General features: G+C 35.1%; 1 protein-coding gene across 6 annotated transcripts in view; it reads left to right on the top strand.

The window, feature by feature from the left end:
* The first annotated feature begins 2,747 nt into the window (after positions 1-2,747).
* MetRS-m (Methionyl-tRNA synthetase, mitochondrial) overlaps positions 2,748-18,594 on the top strand; it is a 54,354-nt gene continuing 38,507 nt past the window's right edge. The window contains exons 1-4 of one of the 6 annotated variants that reach the window (XM_076483450.1): positions 2,750-3,035; positions 9,394-9,416; positions 13,137-13,289; positions 16,901-17,019. In XM_076483450.1, the coding sequence (XP_076339565.1) occupies positions 13,154-13,289; positions 16,901-17,019 (255 nt within the window). In that variant the 5' untranslated portion in view covers positions 2,750-3,035; positions 9,394-9,416; positions 13,137-13,153. Of the gene's footprint in view, positions 3,036-9,393; positions 9,417-9,625; positions 9,745-13,136; positions 13,290-16,900; positions 17,020-18,594 lie in introns of those variants that run through there. The other 5 variants (XM_076483446.1, XM_076483452.1, XM_076483451.1 and 2 more) reach the window with 5 other exon arrangements.

Raw genomic sequence — 18,594 nt, forward strand, 5'->3', positions numbered from 1 at the left:
AAACTAAATAACCATTCTCAAATACGAATGATAAACACTGCTCAGCAAGTAAAAGAAAAAAAAAAAGTCGAAATAAACTAGTACCGGTAATTTGACTTGAAGTGAACCTGAAAGATTATGAAAATATTTCCTAAGCATATAGAAGACAATAGAAGGGGCAGTGACCCGCCATGGCCAAGTGTGTTAAGGCGTTCAACTCGTGATCCGAGGGTCTCGGGTTCGAATCCCGGTCGCACCAAACATGCTCGCCCTTTCAGCCGTGGGGGTGTTATAACGTGGTGGTCAATCCCACTATTCGTTGGTAAAAGAGTAGCCCAAGAGTTAGCGGTAGGTGGTGATGACTAGCTATCTTTCCTCTAGTCTTGCACTGCTAAAGTAGGGACGGCTAGCACAGATAGCCCTCTAGTAGCTTTGTGCGAAATTCAAAACAAACAAACAAACAGAAGGGTCAATAATGAAAATAGTGTTGAATTTTTATTTTTTTAAAAGTTCTAATGCCTGTCCCTGTGTTCCAGACAAGTGTAGCTGAATAGTAATTAAAAACTATCAACTTAAGTTGCAGATACAGATTCATAATTTTTTGGAAACCATGCACTTTAGTTTTGCTGTTGGATGGTTTGAGTTAGTCTACCGACGTAAAAGTCTAGGTGTAGTTGATATTGTTTTTAATACCTTTGAGTTTTTTGGCAATTTGTCTTCTAGCTTTTTGAAGGGGTCATATATATATCGAATTTTCCCCTTTGATATAATTTAAACATTTTAGTTTATTCCGTAAGTTACATTATTTAAAACAACAAATCTCTTATTTATATTATATTGTTGATTATTGATGACGGTGTTGTTTACAGTCTTGACGGTTTCGATTTTTAAATATAGTTTTTGTTTATACGTTTTCGTCATTTTTATTATTTCTTAGGATACTCTCAATACAATTTCCCAGTGCTAGCATTCTATTTCATTTATATATGAGGTAATGTGTGGTGTTTGAATCAAATGAATTGCAAAATTCCAGATTTTGTTTTCTAACGGGAGGATAACAATGGCCACACCTACTTTGAGGTTGTAACATTAAAAAAAAAAAACAAATGCTAAAATGTTATCCCGCCCATTACAACTTTGTTTCCTTACATTTGGTGCTTCCATCTAAAAATTTGGTAAACTTGTATCATACCTTGTTTCTGTACCAAATCTTGAGAGTAACAGGGCTTTACGCCTATCTTTCTTGTAGTTTTTCTTAGAGCTACCTTTTGATATTTCCTGGTTTTATATCAGCTAGCGATGGTGACAGCCTTTTCTTTGTCTGGATTAATTGCTAGCACTTGTTTCGCATTTTCAGCATTACTATTTCTCACCTTGTTCGGATTCTTGCGGTAGTGCTCTTGTAACTGGGATAGAGATTTTTCAAGGTTATCCACATAATATTTTATCCTTTTCTTTTGTTTCCTTGAAAGCTGTCCTCTGCTAGTATAGTGGTAAGTCGTTAGACTTACAACACTAAAGTTAGAGGTTCGATTCCCCTCGGTGGGCTCAGGAGATAGCCTGATGTGGCTTTGCTATAAGAAAACACAAACAAACAATCCTTGAAAGCTATATTTTAAAAATCGCTTTATCAAGTACAATCTTAAGTGTCAATGAGTCACACTTAGTTAAAAGACAATATAAAGGTAAATTATACAATTCATAATTATTATTTTGCAGTCCAGAGTTTCCGAGCAAAGGCTTATTAGGTTTTAACAATGATAGTAGCCTTCGTCCTTACTGGAAGATTTTTGTTTTAGGTACGGATGCTATGATAAAATTGCTTTGTGCAACATAGAACACTCTAGTGAGATTCATGTAACTGAAAATTTTGATTTCCAAGGTTAGAAGATTGTTAGACTATAGATATAGACAAAGTACGTTGTTCACTTTTTTTTAATGTAGCTGATACAGTTACAGGCTGATCACTATTCCGTGCACGTAAGTAATCGTGCATCCGTACGTGATTCACAGAGCATGCTCGTAATCACAGATTATAGCTATTAGTGCAGAGCATTGTTTGTTTGTTTTGGAATTTTGCGCAAAGCTACACGAAGGCTATCTGCGATAGCCATCCCTAATTTAGCAGTGTAAGACTAGGTGGAAGGTAGCTTGTCATCTTCACCCACCGTTAACTCTTTTACCAATGAATAGTAGGACTGACCGTCACATTGTAAAGCCCCACTGGCTAAAAGGGCGAGCATGTTTGGTGCGTTGTTAGTTCGTTAGTATTTTGTAAAATGACTGTTGTCATTCCTTGTTTCTACCAAGGTAATAAATAAAAATAAGAAAAAATGCTTTGAGTCAATGTAGCGTAACACAATCGTGTATTTATACTCTACATAAAGTGAAGACAGGAGAGAGCTATTCCTTTTCAACAATGTCAATCAGTTGAAAAATTTGTATTTTTTTGAATTTTTGTTTTTACTCCAGCAAATTTCTCAAGTGACTTGTTTCTCAGTGATTGATTTATTTATTACTCAATAGTTTGTGTAAAATACACATAAAGTTTTGTTTACAATTTTACATGCTATTTGAAACTTTACTTTGTATTGCACTTCTGGCCTAGTCCTTCTATAACGTACTACTGTGGTTTTGATACTAGGCCCGTGACCACGAGGGTTAAGGAGTTCGACTCGTAATCTAAAGGTCGTAGGTTCGAATCCCCGTCGCACCAGACATGCTCGTCCTTTCAGCAGTGGGGGTGTTATAATGTTCGAACAATCCCACTATTCGTTAGTAAAAGAGTAGCCCAAGAATTGGCTGTGGTTGATGATGACTAACTCCCTTCCTTCTAGTCTTACACTGCTAAATTAGGGATGGCTAACGCAGACAGCCCTCGAGTAGCTTTGTGCAAAATTCAAAACAAACAAACTTCTGACATATATATTTATATGTACATTTGTTTTCGTGTTACGCCTATAGGGGATCGAACTCGGCGAGCCGTTCTGTGCTCAGACAGTAAAATGTAAATATGATTAGCATTTATATCAGGGATATATTCTAATTTGTAGTGGAAAGCGACTTGTTCCCCTCGGTGTGGATTCCTGTACGTGGTGAGGGGACCTCCCAGGGAAGGTTCTGTTCTATCTGGTTACCTTCTCTGGGATCTAAACATCCACCCACGTGTTTGCCGTGCGTGGCGACCCGTGAAGGGGAGGAGAAGATCCTGGTGGTTGAGGGGTCCAACCCTAACACACCACTTTGGCCTCGAATTCCTGTAGACGGGCGGCCTTTGGGTGGCGCCCCTTGGGTCAATCGGCTGGTCCACTTGGGCTAGAGTCAACCAAGTACCAGTGTTGGAAGTTCTCAACGGGTGTTGTGGACATTGTGCCTGATGCTGGTGTTTGGATATAGTGCTCACGAAACCCTGGCGTTGCTGCATTGTCCTTGCGTGACTTTGTAGTGCGTCCCCTTGTAGGGCTCCATGGTGGGTGGGGTCAGTGGGTACCGAAATTTTTTCCTTTTCCTATGGATCCTCAAACAAATTTAAATAAAATTGTAAAAAAACAGTCAATGGGTAAGCGACCACGTCTTGAATGCTCAGAACAGCAATCTTCAACATCAGTAACACATGTACCTCATTTTCTTATATTACATTCTCTTTCGGAAAAACCTTTAGGGCAAATGTCCCCTTTTTTTTTCAAAAGGGACTAGAGGGACTAGCTGGCTCTCCAAAATCAGTAAAGAAACTTCGATCTGGTGACATATTAGTTGAAACATCCACATCCCAACACAGTGAACTCCTGTTGAAATCAAAGGCAATTGGGGATATACCTATTGAGGTTACACCCCATGCTGCCTTGAATTCTTTACGAGGAGTTATTGTTGAAAGGGATTTGAAGAACGTTCCCGAGTCAGAGATTCTCGCTGGTCTCTCCACTCAAGGAGTTTCTGCAGTGAGGCGCATCTCCACTCGCAAAGATGGAATTACACTGCCAACAAATACCCTCGTTTTAACATTTTCTTCACCACGTGCACCTGCCACCATCAAGGCAGGTTATCTCATTTGCAGGGTTCGGCCATACATACCAAGCCCTCTTCGATGTTTCCAATGTCAGAGATTCGGCCACTCAAAGACATCTTGTCGTGGTTCCCTGACATGTGCTCGTTGTGGAGGCAAGGACCACGATGCCTATGACTGTGACATGAACCCACATTGCGTAAACTGCAATGGTTCTCACCCTCATACTTTCATTCTTGCCCAAAATGGTTGGAGGAAAAGAGGTGCAGCGTTTGAAAACGACACATAACATTAGTTATCCTGAGGCTCGGAAATTGCTGTCCACAACTCCATCTCGGACATATGCTGCTGCACTTCATTCCACAACTACAGTGGGAGTGCAGACAGATCTCTCTGTGCCTCCAAAAGAATCGTTTTCAAAACAAATGAAAAGTTTTTTGACCTCCGTGGTTAAAAAGGTTGATGAATCAACTACCACACCTATCTCTGTCCCTCCCATACCTTCCAACACACCTCAAGATCCACGTCCTTCAGTTTCAAATACAGGCATTTCTTCTGATACATCTTTTCTCCCACCACAAGAGACAACACAATTATTCGTTCGCGTCCTCAGTCACTGGATTCCCCTTCCAATAACAAAACCTGCCCACCCGACACAGAGCAGGATCCATGGAGGTTGATAGACCTCCTCCAACTAAAGACAGTAAAGAAAAAAAGACGTGGTCGTAAACCGAAGGGTTCTCCAGCCACTTCACCTACCCGTTCTTAAAATGGCCACCTTGATACAATGGAACTGTCGAGGTTTACGTTCTAATCTGGATGATATCAAAACGCTGATTGCTTCCTACCATCCTGTTTGTCTTTCTTTACAAGAAACATTTCTCAAAACTGCTGATACTGTCTCCATTCGGCAGTTTTCTCTGTACAGAAATGACAGGTTGTGTGATGGTCGAGTACATGGAGGGTGGCACTGTTGGTTGATCAACACGTGCCCACCCTGTCTTTGTCACTCAACACACCCTTGGAGGCTGTAGCCATCCGTATTTCCTTGGGTCATACCATCACTGTTTGTTCTCTGTACCTGTCCCCTGGAAAGACATATGATCAATCAGATCTGGATGCTCTCGTTGAACAATTGCCATCTCCGTTTCTAATCCTAGGGGATTTTAATGGACATCATTCCCTCTGGGGAAGTGCTATTATTGATGGGAGGGGCCGATCTGTAGAGCGGATGCTCTCTGATCACAATCTTTCTCTTTTCAACACTGGTTCTTCCACTTACTTTCATGCACCTAGTCAGTCCTTTACCGCTATTGATCTCTCAGTTTGCTCCCCTTCATTATTTTCCCATTTTTCATGGAGGGTTGACAGTAATCCACTAGGCAGTGATCATTTTCCAATCCTTATAAGAGAGACTGGCCGTGGTCGATGCCACCCTACCCGCGTGCCCCGGTGGAAGCTGGATCAGGCAGACTGGTCCACTTTCACTGCTCTCGCAGAACTTGATCCTGCCATCGTAAATCAGCCATTAATAGACGACTGTGTAGCAGCGGTAACTGACTGTATTACACATGCAGCTGCTCAGTGTATTCCTAAAACCTCGACACGTTTTCCACGATATCCTCGTCCGTGGTGGAATCCTGCTTGCCACTTAGCACGGAAGGCTCAAAAGCGGGCCTGGGATACTTTTCGTAGATATCCCACACTTTCAAACCGGGTTGCTTTCCAACGGGCCCGTGCACATGCTAGGTGGGTAAGACGTCACAGCCAGAAGGAATCTTGGATTAAGTTCACAACCAGTATATCTTCTACCACCAGTTCCAAGATCATATGGGACAGGATTCGAAAGGTTAATGGACACTACAATTCTATCCCCCTCTCGATCTTACTCTCTGATGGTCAGGAGGTGACTGATGTTCGGAACATCGCTAACACTCTAGGTAAAAGCTTTTGCCGGGTATCTAGCACTTCTGCTTGTTCCTCCACCTTCCTAGCCATCAAGACTCGGGCGGAGCGATCACCTCTTTCCTTTCGAACTAACTGTTTCTTTGACTATAATCGTCCTTTTACCCTGGTGGAACTAAAAATGGCCCTTCATCGGTCTGCCAGTACGTCTGTTGGACCTGATGATATTCATTATGACATGCTGCACCATCTATCTCCTGCTTCTCTTAATGTCCTTCTGATTGTTTTCAACCGGATCTGGCAGAAGAATGTTTTTCCTGATGCTTAGCGCCAGGCTATTATTTTACCTTTCTCTAAGCCAGGAAAGATCCCAAGATTCCTTCAAACTACCGTCCAATTGCTTTGACGAGCTGTCTCTGTAAGACATTAGAAAGGATGGTTAATGCTCGTCTTGTTTGGTTCCTTGAATCAAACAACCTCCTCTCGCCCACCCAGTGTGGGTTCCGTCGACAGCACTCCACCACAGACCACCTAATTCGTCTTGAAACATCTATCAGAGAAGCCTTTCTCAACCGCCAACATCTTGTATCAATATTCTTTGACATAGAGAAGGCTTACGACACAACATGGAGGTATGGCGTTTTGCGAGACCTCCATACATATGGGTTACGTGGCCATCTACCCATGTTTATTAAAATTTTTTTAATGGACAGGAGATTCCAGGTTCGTGTGGGTTCGACACTTTCCCGTTTTTTGTACAGGAACTTGGAGTCCCTCAAGGATGTGTATTGAGTGTTACACTCTTCAGTATAAAGATAAATGCCATCACTGAACAACTCCCTCTCACTGTTGCGAATGGGCTGTTTGTCGATGACTTTCACATCTCATGTCAGTCGTCAAACATGAGATATATTGAGCGGCAACTACAAACCGCCCTCAATTGTGTACGGAAGTGGACTATGGCGAACGGCTTTAATTTCTCTCTCTCCAAAACTGTGTGCATGCACTTTTGCCGTCGACGGGGTATTCACCCTGATCCTGAACTTCATATCGGTGGAGTTTTGCTGCCAGTTGTTCCGGAGATCAAGTTCTTGGGGCTTATCTTTGATCGTAAACTGACCTTTATACCACACTTAAAGCAGCTTCGGGTCAAATGCACAAGAGCACTGAACATCCTCCGTGTTCTCTCTTCTACCAGTTGGGGCAGATCGCTGTTCAATGTTAAAGGTATATCGTGCTCTTATTAGATCGAAACTCGATTATGGATCAATGGTCTATGGCTCTGCCAGACCCTCAGCCTTAAAGATGCTGGACCCCGTTCATCACCAAGGACTTCGACTCTGCACTGGGGCTTTTCGTACCTCTCCAGTTCAAAGTATATACATTGAATCTCATGAACCTTCTCTACACCTTCGCCGTTTGCAACTATCTTTACAATATACTTCGAAACTTCATTCCTTACCAAAGCATCCCACCTGGAAATGTGTTTTCCTTCCTCGGTGGGCAGTACTTTTTCAGAACAGACGATCTGTCATTGCTCCGTTTGGCCTTCGCATTCGGAAGCAATTGGATGAATTGGGTCTGTCCATGGATAACATTGCATGTTCCACAGGTCGGCCCATCCCACCATGGCTTATTACAGCCCCCAAATGTGACCTTTCTTTCAGTCACCTAAAAAAGGCAGATACTCCAGATTGGAAGTACCGTCTTTTATTCAATGAATATCTTTCAAACAATCATTCAGTTCCTATTTATACAGATAGTTCCAAATCAGGTAATTCAGTGGGCTCTGCTATGGTTTGCTATGGATCAGTAGTTGCACGCAGAATCCCTTCTACAGCTTCTGTGTTCACTGCTGAACTGTATGCCATATCTCTTGCCCTGGATCATATTGCAGCTGAGCAGTACTCCAACTGCACTATTTATACTGATTCGCTTAGTTCTATACTTGCCTTGGAATCGCTACACGTTGGCTCACTTCCTATTCTCGCTGATATTCGTAACCGACTGGCCCGTTTCTCATTAGCAGCTACTTCAATCCAGTTTTTCTGGATACCAGGCCATGTTGGTATTCGCGGGAACGAGCTTGCAGACATGGCAGCTAAATATGTCTGCTTCAGCACCATCACTCCTATGCCTATTCCGTACATGGACTATGGTGTTATCTTCAAGGGTCGGCTCCGTGCCAGCTGGCAGTCCACTTGGAGTGAGCAACGTGACAACAAACTTTTTCAAATCAAACCCAAAATTGGACTTTGGCCATCTAGCTTCCGTAAAGTTCGGAAGGAGGAAGTTGTTCTCACTAGGCTACGCATTGGTCACAGTTTTTTAACTCATCATTTTCTTTTATCTGGAACTGATGCACCAATGTGTAATTTGTGTAACACTCAAATCACTATCAGCCACATTTTACTTTCTTGCCATCGATACAATTCTCAACGACGGCAATATTTTAAACATATTTTTTCCCAGGGTCAATCTGTAACATTGGACAGAGTTATTGGTGATGGTGACTCTGTCCACCTTGATAATGTTTTTAATTTTTAATGGCCATTAACCTTTTAATCTCATTTAAGTGTTGCATGTTTATTCATTACACCTTTTTAATTGTGGTTCCTTTTTTACAGTTTTAATCTCTCTCATTCAATTTGACATTGGACAATAGCTAGAACATTAAATAACTCGACACCAGGACTGGAAAGGCCAACTTCAGGTGACTAACGCTCCTGTTTGAACTATCCGTTTGAACTACTCGTTAGTCATCCTGGCGAGTTGTTATTATATTTTACTGCATATCATTTCACACTTTTACTACTTTACCTTTTAGTACTGGCCATAATAACTCATAACCCGGAACCAAGACTGGAAAGACCAACTTCAGGTGACTGACGGTGGTTCTTATACTTACTTGTTAGTCTTCCTGGCGGGTTACGATCATTACCATTCTGCTACAGGTAGTTCTTTACAACTTTGTTGACTGGATGTCAACATTGGTTTTTACGCCATTTTCTGTCTTAATTGCCGCTTTGCTTTTATCTTCAATTACTTCTACAAATTTTACTCCATTTACTTGACTTTATCCTTTTACTGGACATTTGGCTACTCATTATTACGATTTTGCGGAGTGTCTTTTAAAACTTTTACTTTCTTTTACATTTTGATAATAGCTGCAATGACACATAACCCAGAACCAGGACTGGAAAGGCCAACTTCAGGTGATTGACGGTGGTTCTTGAACTTACCTGTTAATCTTCCTGGCGGGTTATGATCATTACCTTTTTTCTAGAGTAAATACCTTACAACTTCTTATACTCTGCCTTCTATCTTAACATTGTAGACTAGGTGTCAACATTGGTTTTATCCTTTTTTGTTTTACCTTCAGTTCCATTTATGTCTGTTACTACATTTATTTATTTATTTATTTTTTTACATTTTTACCGAATGTCTGGCGCAGATAGCCTCGCTGCTTTGTGCCATAAAACACTAAATCAATCAATCAATCAATCAAAGCGACTTGTTATGACGATAGGTCAGTATAATTTCGTAAATCTAATTTACTGTTACATCCTAGACAATTTCACAATATGTTTAGAAATAATATACTATGTTTATATTGTCAGTAAATTATATATATCACATATGATAAAAGGTATTTTTATGCGAGGCTTTGGATGCGACTAACTTATATTGGAATCATACTTCCCTTGTAAATCACTGAATGTGATTCTCTCTGATAGTCATACCTGTTTGAATGAAGAAATAAATATTCTCATTTTATTTCAAGGACCTAATAATGTTATTGTACGCATAAAATGAAGATACCAAGAAAGGATACACAATGTGTTTTCCAGGCACTTGTAAATAGTGAAATATCCATTCACAACAAGAGCACTAGTTATAAACTACTAAAATAGTTTTAAAGTATTTTTTAGCGAAGTATTTTGATTTATGTGTGAATAGATGTTGATCGTTGTTATGAATATGTGATGACAGCTTGAATGCCTAATACAAAACGTTTTTTAATTACCTTTGATAATTAAATTTAGTGGATTAGTATAGTTAAGAGGGAAATTGTGAGGATGATTATCTAGTTACAATAGTTCAATATGACTTGAAGAAAAGTGTATTTATTTGTATATGTAGTCTGTAACAGAAATGTCGTAGTTTAACTGTTGTGTTCAATTCACCAGCAGTTTTTCTGCTGTTAGAAGCAAACTTAAGACAGATTTTGAAACCTTTGTCAATATGAAATCATTCATGCTAATTTGTAGTTTAACTTTAAGCAAAGGTACAGGTATTGGGTTATTTGCCTGCCATTATTTGAATTTTTGTAGTTTAGCTTTTTTAACAGCCTTGTAAGAGACTTGGTGTTTGGTATTTACTTGTACAATATGCACAAATAAGAGGGTGGCAAGAATTTATCTTTAAGTTTGACAAGTAACTCATCCTTGTTTTTGCTGTTTAAACTACATGCATTTACTTTTGCTAGTTTAGTACTTTTAATCTTATTTTACCACCATACTTGTTTATTTCTTACATTACCTGAGGGGTGCATATTTGACATATTGTTAATAAAATTTTTATTTACTCCTCATTGAATTCCAATAAACTTACATTTAATTAGTGTTGGTATTTTATTTTTCCAACAATATTAATGTAACAAAGATCACATCATCATTTATTATCTTCTATATCAGCACACATTGCTACATCAAACATTTCTCAGAAAAGGCCATTATATTATATCTTTAGACTAGGTATAGGGCTATTTTCTGACAGTCATAACTATAACTTCCAAGTTTAAAGTCATTTTTTCCATTATAGATTTATTAATCTGAATATACATAATATTATTACATGTGCCATGCAATAACCGATGAATGGGCTTGCTCTATATAATTAATGAAAAAAAAGTTTATTATAGAATGTTTTAAAACCTGTATTGAGAGCAGTAAATTTATTTTATGTGATTGTAAAGAGTGAACTATCTGATGTAATATATACTTGCTATAGTATCTCTTCTTCACTTTCTTTTTTTGACTTTATGATCTATTCTACAGAAAGGAAATTTTTGGATATGCATTGCTTATCAGTTATCTTATCCCCATTGATATATGTCTGTATTGTTTCTCTCTTGTATAATATTGGCTCAACAGTATAGCTGACTTAACTGCATCATAATTTGCCTGAACTAAGCAAATAAATATGGAGATTTCATCTATTAAATATAACCAGACAGTTCAAAGTGTAAAGTAACTTTACTTGGAGATACTACTGTAAATGAAATTGTAATAAATGGTTTTATAACACTAGCATATAGCTTATGTGGCTGCTATATAATACAAACCTTAACTAATATATGCCTTTCAGCTTAAATCATAAATAGGAACAATAATGTTGGTAAATGAAATTTAAGATTGAAAGGTTTAATGGACTTCATTCTCTTGTCAGAGTATGTATGAAGACTAATGTTTTATTTGTTGTCACTAGTTTTTGTCAGGCCAGAATTTCTCTCTAGTTCATGAATGAAGTCCTTTAAACTTCCAAAGGTGAATTATCTGAAATGGATATTTGTTTGTCTTTTTTGATCTTTGCAAAATCATGCACATAAGTAACTAACGATGTCATTAAATTTCTTTAACACATGAAATGCTATTTTTTAAACACAATATAATGTTTTGATGCATGCATGTGTATATATATCATGCTCAGTTATGATACACCCTACAACTGTTCAAAACAAACATATTTTGTTTATCAGTAGGAAAATCACATTTCAGGAACACACTTATAGACACTTCTTATAATATTGGTATCCATTAATATAACCAAACTGAAATACTTATTCCACTGTTGACAAATTTTGTATCTGTTCTTATACAGTATGTATTTAGTCAAGACACAAAATACTAATAAAGCTTTTGGGACAGTGTACTGTTGCAAGCTATAAAGCAAAAAGAATTTTAGAATATGAAAGAGTCCATGGTTTCATTGTACAAGTTACTAGTTAGGCATTATTTAGTCTTGTATAAGTTACTAGTTAGGCACTATTTAGATTGTTTTTGAGTATTGTATGTTGTTATTTATCCTCTACTCTGAACTCTTTCACTGTGGCTAGAATATATATAATTCCAAGTTCAGTGGATGTGAAAATATATCTTCTAGCTGTAGTGGAGGGTTAAGAAGGATGATGAGTTATTTGAAAGAGTTCAGAGGAGGGCCATTAAGGTACTTCTTGATATGAATAGGTTATGTAAGGTTAAGATATCTTAAATTGCTCTTACTTGAAAAAAGAAGGGTCTAATTGAAGTATTTAAAGATGCTGAGATGTTTTCTTTTGAATTTTGAGGAGAGTGGGGCAAATTATCACAAATAATTTGGAAAGGTTAAACACTTATCTATTTGAGAAAACTATTTTTTCAATGGGGTAGCAAATGTGCCAAACTAATTGCCTTTGAAAATGGTAAATGATGCATTACAACACTATAGAAGTTTAAGAAAAGGAATAATGGATGATTAGGATTGTATATAGTGATTCATTTTTTGTTTATTGAAGAACTTTGACAGTCAGGAAGCCCTTTCTAAACTAACAGGCTTCTGATAGCTCATAATTTATAAATATTGTGATACTGGTGGATGTAATGCATTGCAGTCTTGGAACACTTCTTTGTCACAACAAATGCAACTATTATAAAGAATTTAATGTATTGTATCTTTTCAGTGTTAACCAAACTTATAATAGGTTTTAGTGTTCTCATGTTTGGTTGCAAGTATGTGCATTTGTCTAATTGCAATATTTCTTTGATTTGTCATTCATATAAAATCTGTAGTTCTACCTTTCAAATTGTGATTGTCAGACTACCAGGAACAGTTAGATTAAAATATGAAAATCCTTCTCTGTTACATGTGATTTGTGCTTCTGAGGATTGGAAAATTAGATACATTAGGATGAGTATAGACTTAACACAAAATAATTATTATGTGTATATGTATAAATATATATATATATGCACATACATATACACACTAATAATTCAGTCTGTTTTAGTAAGATATTAGCATTTAAAAATTGTCTTCATTGATACAACTTTAATATTTAAATGTATGGAACTTATTTTGATTCAGTGTATCAGGTGTTTTATACTGCCTGTAGGTTAGTCTCTGATGCTATATTATGACTAAGTAAAACTTATAATACTTTTAATATTTGTTACTAAGTTATACATTGTGAGGAACCTTTATTTTGCAGGTTAATTAATAATAAAAATGAAGCTACACTGGTGGTTTTGCAAAAGATCCTCTGGATTGCAATATTTATTTCTAAGAAAAGCATCTACAACTTCAACTAGTTCATCAGGAAATACCTATTTTATCACAACCCCAATATTTTATGTAAATGCTTGTAAGTCTGGTTTCTTCTTTTTTAGTTTGAAAACATTATTGTCATGAACATCTGATATATTTACAATATTATATATAACATATAAAGTATCAGTGTAAGAAGCAGATATAAGTGTATTCAACAATCATAGATAGAAAATAAGTTTTTGTTGCATGTACATGTACATATTTCCATATGTTGTTATGAAGAACATTCAATAGAAAAGTTTTTGAAAGAAATCAAAACATATAGAATTAAGACAGGCTTAAAGTCATAAAATAATTACACAAGTATTGTGATAGGCCTGCATTATTCCAACCAATCAAAAACTAACATTCTCAAGATATAAATAATAATGCAAGTGTGCTTTATGGATGCCTATGATGTGTGAAGAAAAGTATATTTTCGTTTTCATAAAAGTGAACAAGTATATTAAAAAAACTGCACAGAAAGTCAGACACCAGATTTAAAATCCAAATATTGAAATACATAAAAAACTGTAGTTTTATTGTCAATACTAAAGATAATTTTTTATTGCAACAGGAACTGTGGACAATTCTTTGTCATGGGGAAAAATAGTAGCTTTCATGAGAACATAAAATATATTGAAGGTTTAGATTTACAGGATTGCTTGTAAGTGTAAAAAGCATGACTGGTGCAATAATCAAAATTAGTTCAAAATATTAACTTAATTATTAATGACTAAACAGCTAATTAGCTGTTTAATGGTAGGAATAATTACTGCTAATTAGCTGTTTAGTCATTAATAATTAAGTTAATATTTTGAACTAATTTTGATTGTGTAAAAAGTGTCATTATGTATATTCATTACTGCTAGTTTACTACAAATATAACTGGAACCATTGTGCAACATTACTACAACTTCTGTATTTTCCAGTATCAAGCTACATTTATCTGTAAAATGGTTATTAGTCAAACATTAATTTTACTAACATGTTAGTGTGAAAACACTCCATAAAAGTTATTGAATAAACATATGTAATACATTTATTAATAAAGATCTACATGCAACTCATTAAAACAAGTTGGTTGGTATTTTGTCTTGATTAGGCTTCACCTCTGTAATCTTTTATTGTAAAGTTTTTTTGTAGAATAACATAATTCATTATTTTATAACAATTTATAGCTTTTGTGGTGATTAAGATTAGTTGTTTAAACCAGTATGACGTTTTGATCACTGGTGCAATCTTTATCAAGTACACAAGTTTTTACAGTAAAAAAAACATTTTAGTATTTAAATCAGCATTCAAAATTCAACAGTGTATTTGAGTTCAAGAATTGAATGTACTTATTTATGTAAATATCAATCCAAGTGAATTTTACATATTATTTTTGTATGGCTAAACAAAAAACAATACAAAAATCAATAAATATAAAAACTTTGGAATATTTTATGCAAAATATTTGCCTTAGCTTAGGAGTGTGTGGAGAAATAATGATTAAAGATATATATATAGAGGTATCTGGATATTTGTTAACTGGGGGATTGTTTGGTGTTATTAATAAAGTTTCTCTGGTATTTAGTCTGTTAGTGCCAGTCTCATGTTTTGGTGGTCTGACTTTCTGTTCAGAAAAAACTTTGTTTTTACCCATATGCTCATGGACTTAGGAAGGGAGTTTATGGTGTTCTTTTAACTTGATCTTCAAGTTATAACCTGTTTCACCTTTGTAAAAGGCTGGAAAACTGTTACATTGTATTTTGTAAATGTTTTTTGGTGATCCAGATTCATTTTACAGTTTTCTTGATGTGTTTAGTTTTTATTTTAGGAGTGAAAATGAATCTAAGTGTTATGTTAAGGTTATATTTATGTTCTTGTCGTTTTGAAATTTCTAATAGAGGTACACTAATATTTTCTATGGAATGGTGAATGTAATTTGGTTTTCTTTGTTTTCTAGAGTGTTTGAGTTTGTTTGTTTGTTAAATACTTCTTATCTGTATTTTTTAAATTTGTTTATAGTTTCTTAACTATGTTTGTACAGAACTGGTTAACGTTAGTGAAACATTCAGGTAACTGCTTAACTTTATTATTGATCTTTTCTGTGTTGTATATAGTGTAAACTAAACTTAGGAGGCATTTTTAGAGTGCCTGGCTTCTAGTCATGATGAGAAAATCAGGTGTTATAATTTCCATTGTATGTGTTTTTTCTATAAATGTTAGTGGTGAAACATTGGAGAGCTTGTGTGATTTTAACATTAAAAAAACTATTGTGTAATTATTTTCTTCTTCCACCATGAATTGTACATTTTTATGTAGATTGTTTGTGTTGGAAAATTATTGTGTGTTCATCTTGAGACAAGTAAAGCCAAAAAAAAAAGAAGAAAAGTCATCTACATATCTAAGCCAAAATTCAGGCTTGTATAATGAAGTGACTATAGCATGCTATTCTATGTGATTTAAAAACAACAACAACAATAACCAAAGTACCTGAAAATGGATTTCTCATGGCATGTTCATGTAACTTAAGAAAGTACAAGTTTTTGTATTGAAAGCAATTAAACATAGCTGGTTGTAACTGTTAGTTAGGTGTTCTTCTTTTGTGTTGATTTGGGGGGGGGACCTTTTGAAATAACTTCTGCAGTAAGTTGTATTGCTTCATGACATGGCTTGAGGAAATAGGTTTATGACATCAAAACTGGATATAATGATATTTACTATCTGAAGTATGTAAGTGTTGTAGAAGATGTGAAGTGTTTTTAATTGATGCCTATTTTAGAAACATAATAAAATACAGTTAACGTCATTGAGCATAAGGTTATTTGGCTTTTATTATAATAAAACATACGTTATTAACAAGCAAAATCAAAATTAAACTAGAATTCGTTGTTGTATATTTGTGTTAAATATTTCTTTTCTTTTTCACCAGAGGTGAAATTGAAAAGAGAACTTATGATGTAGAGGCTTAAGGCATTCTTTGATTGATCATACCCTCTGCTGTGGACTGCAGTTTCACCCTTTCAAGGCTCATCATCACAGCTTGGGTCAGCAAACTAAAGAAATAACATTAGACCCCATATATAGAATTCATTGTTACTTAAGGCTAAGTTCAAGGGTTACTATTAATATTTTCTCAGCATAACTTTAGTTTATCAAGTGTGTGTTTTTGCATCTACACATAATGGAAAAGTAATTATGCTATTAGATTAAAATTGTCATTATGTGAAATCAATAAAACAATTTTAATATATACAGTCTGAATAAACTGCTGATTTTCTTGAAACTTCAGTGGACATACACCTTAAAAACATTTGAGAGGTTAATGTATATGTGCATACAATTTGTTGTTAGAATAATTTATATAATTGCATGTAGAAAAAAGACAAGTTTTTAAACCTTCTTATTAGTTTTATACAAAAAAGGAGAGAAGAATATAGCAATATAAATATTTGGCAAGGCATATATCACTCCTTAGAAATCAGAATGGTCTTTGAGAATAATGATTTATTTCTGAGAAAACATTTCTTTTGGTGTTTATGTTGATTTTGCTGGAATCGAAGTGATAAATGAAATAGATTTGTTTTTTCAAAAGAATATTTTAACTGTAGTTTCTGTAATAAAAAGCACATGTTGATATTGTTATTGAATATATTTTTTACTTAAACATTTTTTCAGCTCCACATATTGGTCATCTTCATTCTGCTGTTCTAGCTGATGCATTACACAGGACCTACGTCTTGCTTGGTAAAGAAAAAAACATTTTTTCTACTGGAACTGATGAACATGGATTAAAGGTACTCATTTTCTTGTATGTTCAAAATTATTTTTGATTAATGTTTGCACTTAAAATAATATTTTAAAGATTTTGTAGTTGCTAGATCATAGAGAATTATCTGTGAAACAGGATACTTTTAGAATTTATAATAACTTAAAACACTTTTTTATAATTGGTTAAAGAATGCAGTCATTCTTTCATAACTTAATACTTAAACATGCAGCAGTTTGAAGCAAGTCCTCCAATTAGTACAGAGTGTTTGCAGTATTCTTTAATATTTGAAAATTAAAACCTAAGGTGAATATATTACATCATCATTTAGTTCTCAGTGGCTTAAAAAAAGTTGAGACACTTTCCTCAGTTTTATGTAATGTTATATAGATTTATTTTTACACTACTATAATGTCTTATACATTTATTTTAAAAACCTCTTCTGAATTCTTTGTCCTTTTGTTATACATATAACAAGAATTTTGATGATTTAGAAGAGAGATACAAATGTTAAAATTTCATATGTTGACAGTTATTTTGTGTTCTTTCAAGCAGAACAAAAGATTGGTTTCCTATGCATCACAAATCAAAATAAACCAATAAAATTGATGATTTGATTATTTGAAATTTTGGAGTTACTGAGGGTGTTATTAAGTGGTATAAAAATGCTGCAGTCTGAAATCCATAATATTTTCACACATGGGACACAACACATATCACTTTGCACCTTTATAAATATTAGAAAGTTGTTACTACTAGAGGATATTGTAAAACCTTATCCATTTTACTGTGACAGAAGGTCGATTTGTGTATGTCTGGAGCTGGTATTGTCTTAACTGTGAAACTAAGGGTTGATTTTTCACTTTTCATTGATATTGAAATATGCTATGAACGTGATAGTGAAATGTCACTATTTAATGGGACAAAAGTTAACTATAATTTGACAGTAGATGTGATTGACTAGATTTCTATCTTTTACTATGTCAGTTCAAACTTAAGTACATCTATGCTCAGATTGCCATTTGTAGCTTTGTGCAAAAAGTCTAAAATAAATAAATATTGATGAAAAGGACATGTGTTAAGTCCAAAATCATACTAATAATGATTGAAGATAAGTATCTTAGTCACTTAGTGGCAGGAAAAGTTAGTAAAACCTGATGCATCAAAGTCTATCTAATATTTCTGCAAATACTTTGTTTATTGTCACTATTAAATATTCTAAAGTTATGTAGCTTTCTTTCTGATGTTATTTTATGAATTTTCTTCAGTGTACATGCAATTACAGGAATCTTCTAATGTCATATTTTTTATTTGTCACATTTTTTAACAGATTATGTTTCTCACTAATGCAATTGCATATTTACACACACAGGTGTATGGATGTGATGGGTTATACCTGCATTTAAGTTACATTAAAAATAAAATTTGTTTGGTTTAGGGGTGGCCTTGAGAGGCAAAATAACCTTCTGATGATCATGTCAAATTTATAATGATTAATTTGCAACAAATGACCAATTTCATGTGAATTATTTTAACTAAGATAGTATTTAATATTTGCATGATTTTTCTTCCCTGTAAGTTCATGTGCTATTCTGTTTGTTAG

The sequence above is a fragment of the Tachypleus tridentatus genome, chromosome 13 (genome assembly GCF_004210375.1).
Source record: "Tachypleus tridentatus isolate NWPU-2018 chromosome 13, ASM421037v1, whole genome shotgun sequence".
NCBI classification, from domain to species: Eukaryota; Metazoa; Arthropoda; class Merostomata; order Xiphosura; family Limulidae; genus Tachypleus; species Tachypleus tridentatus.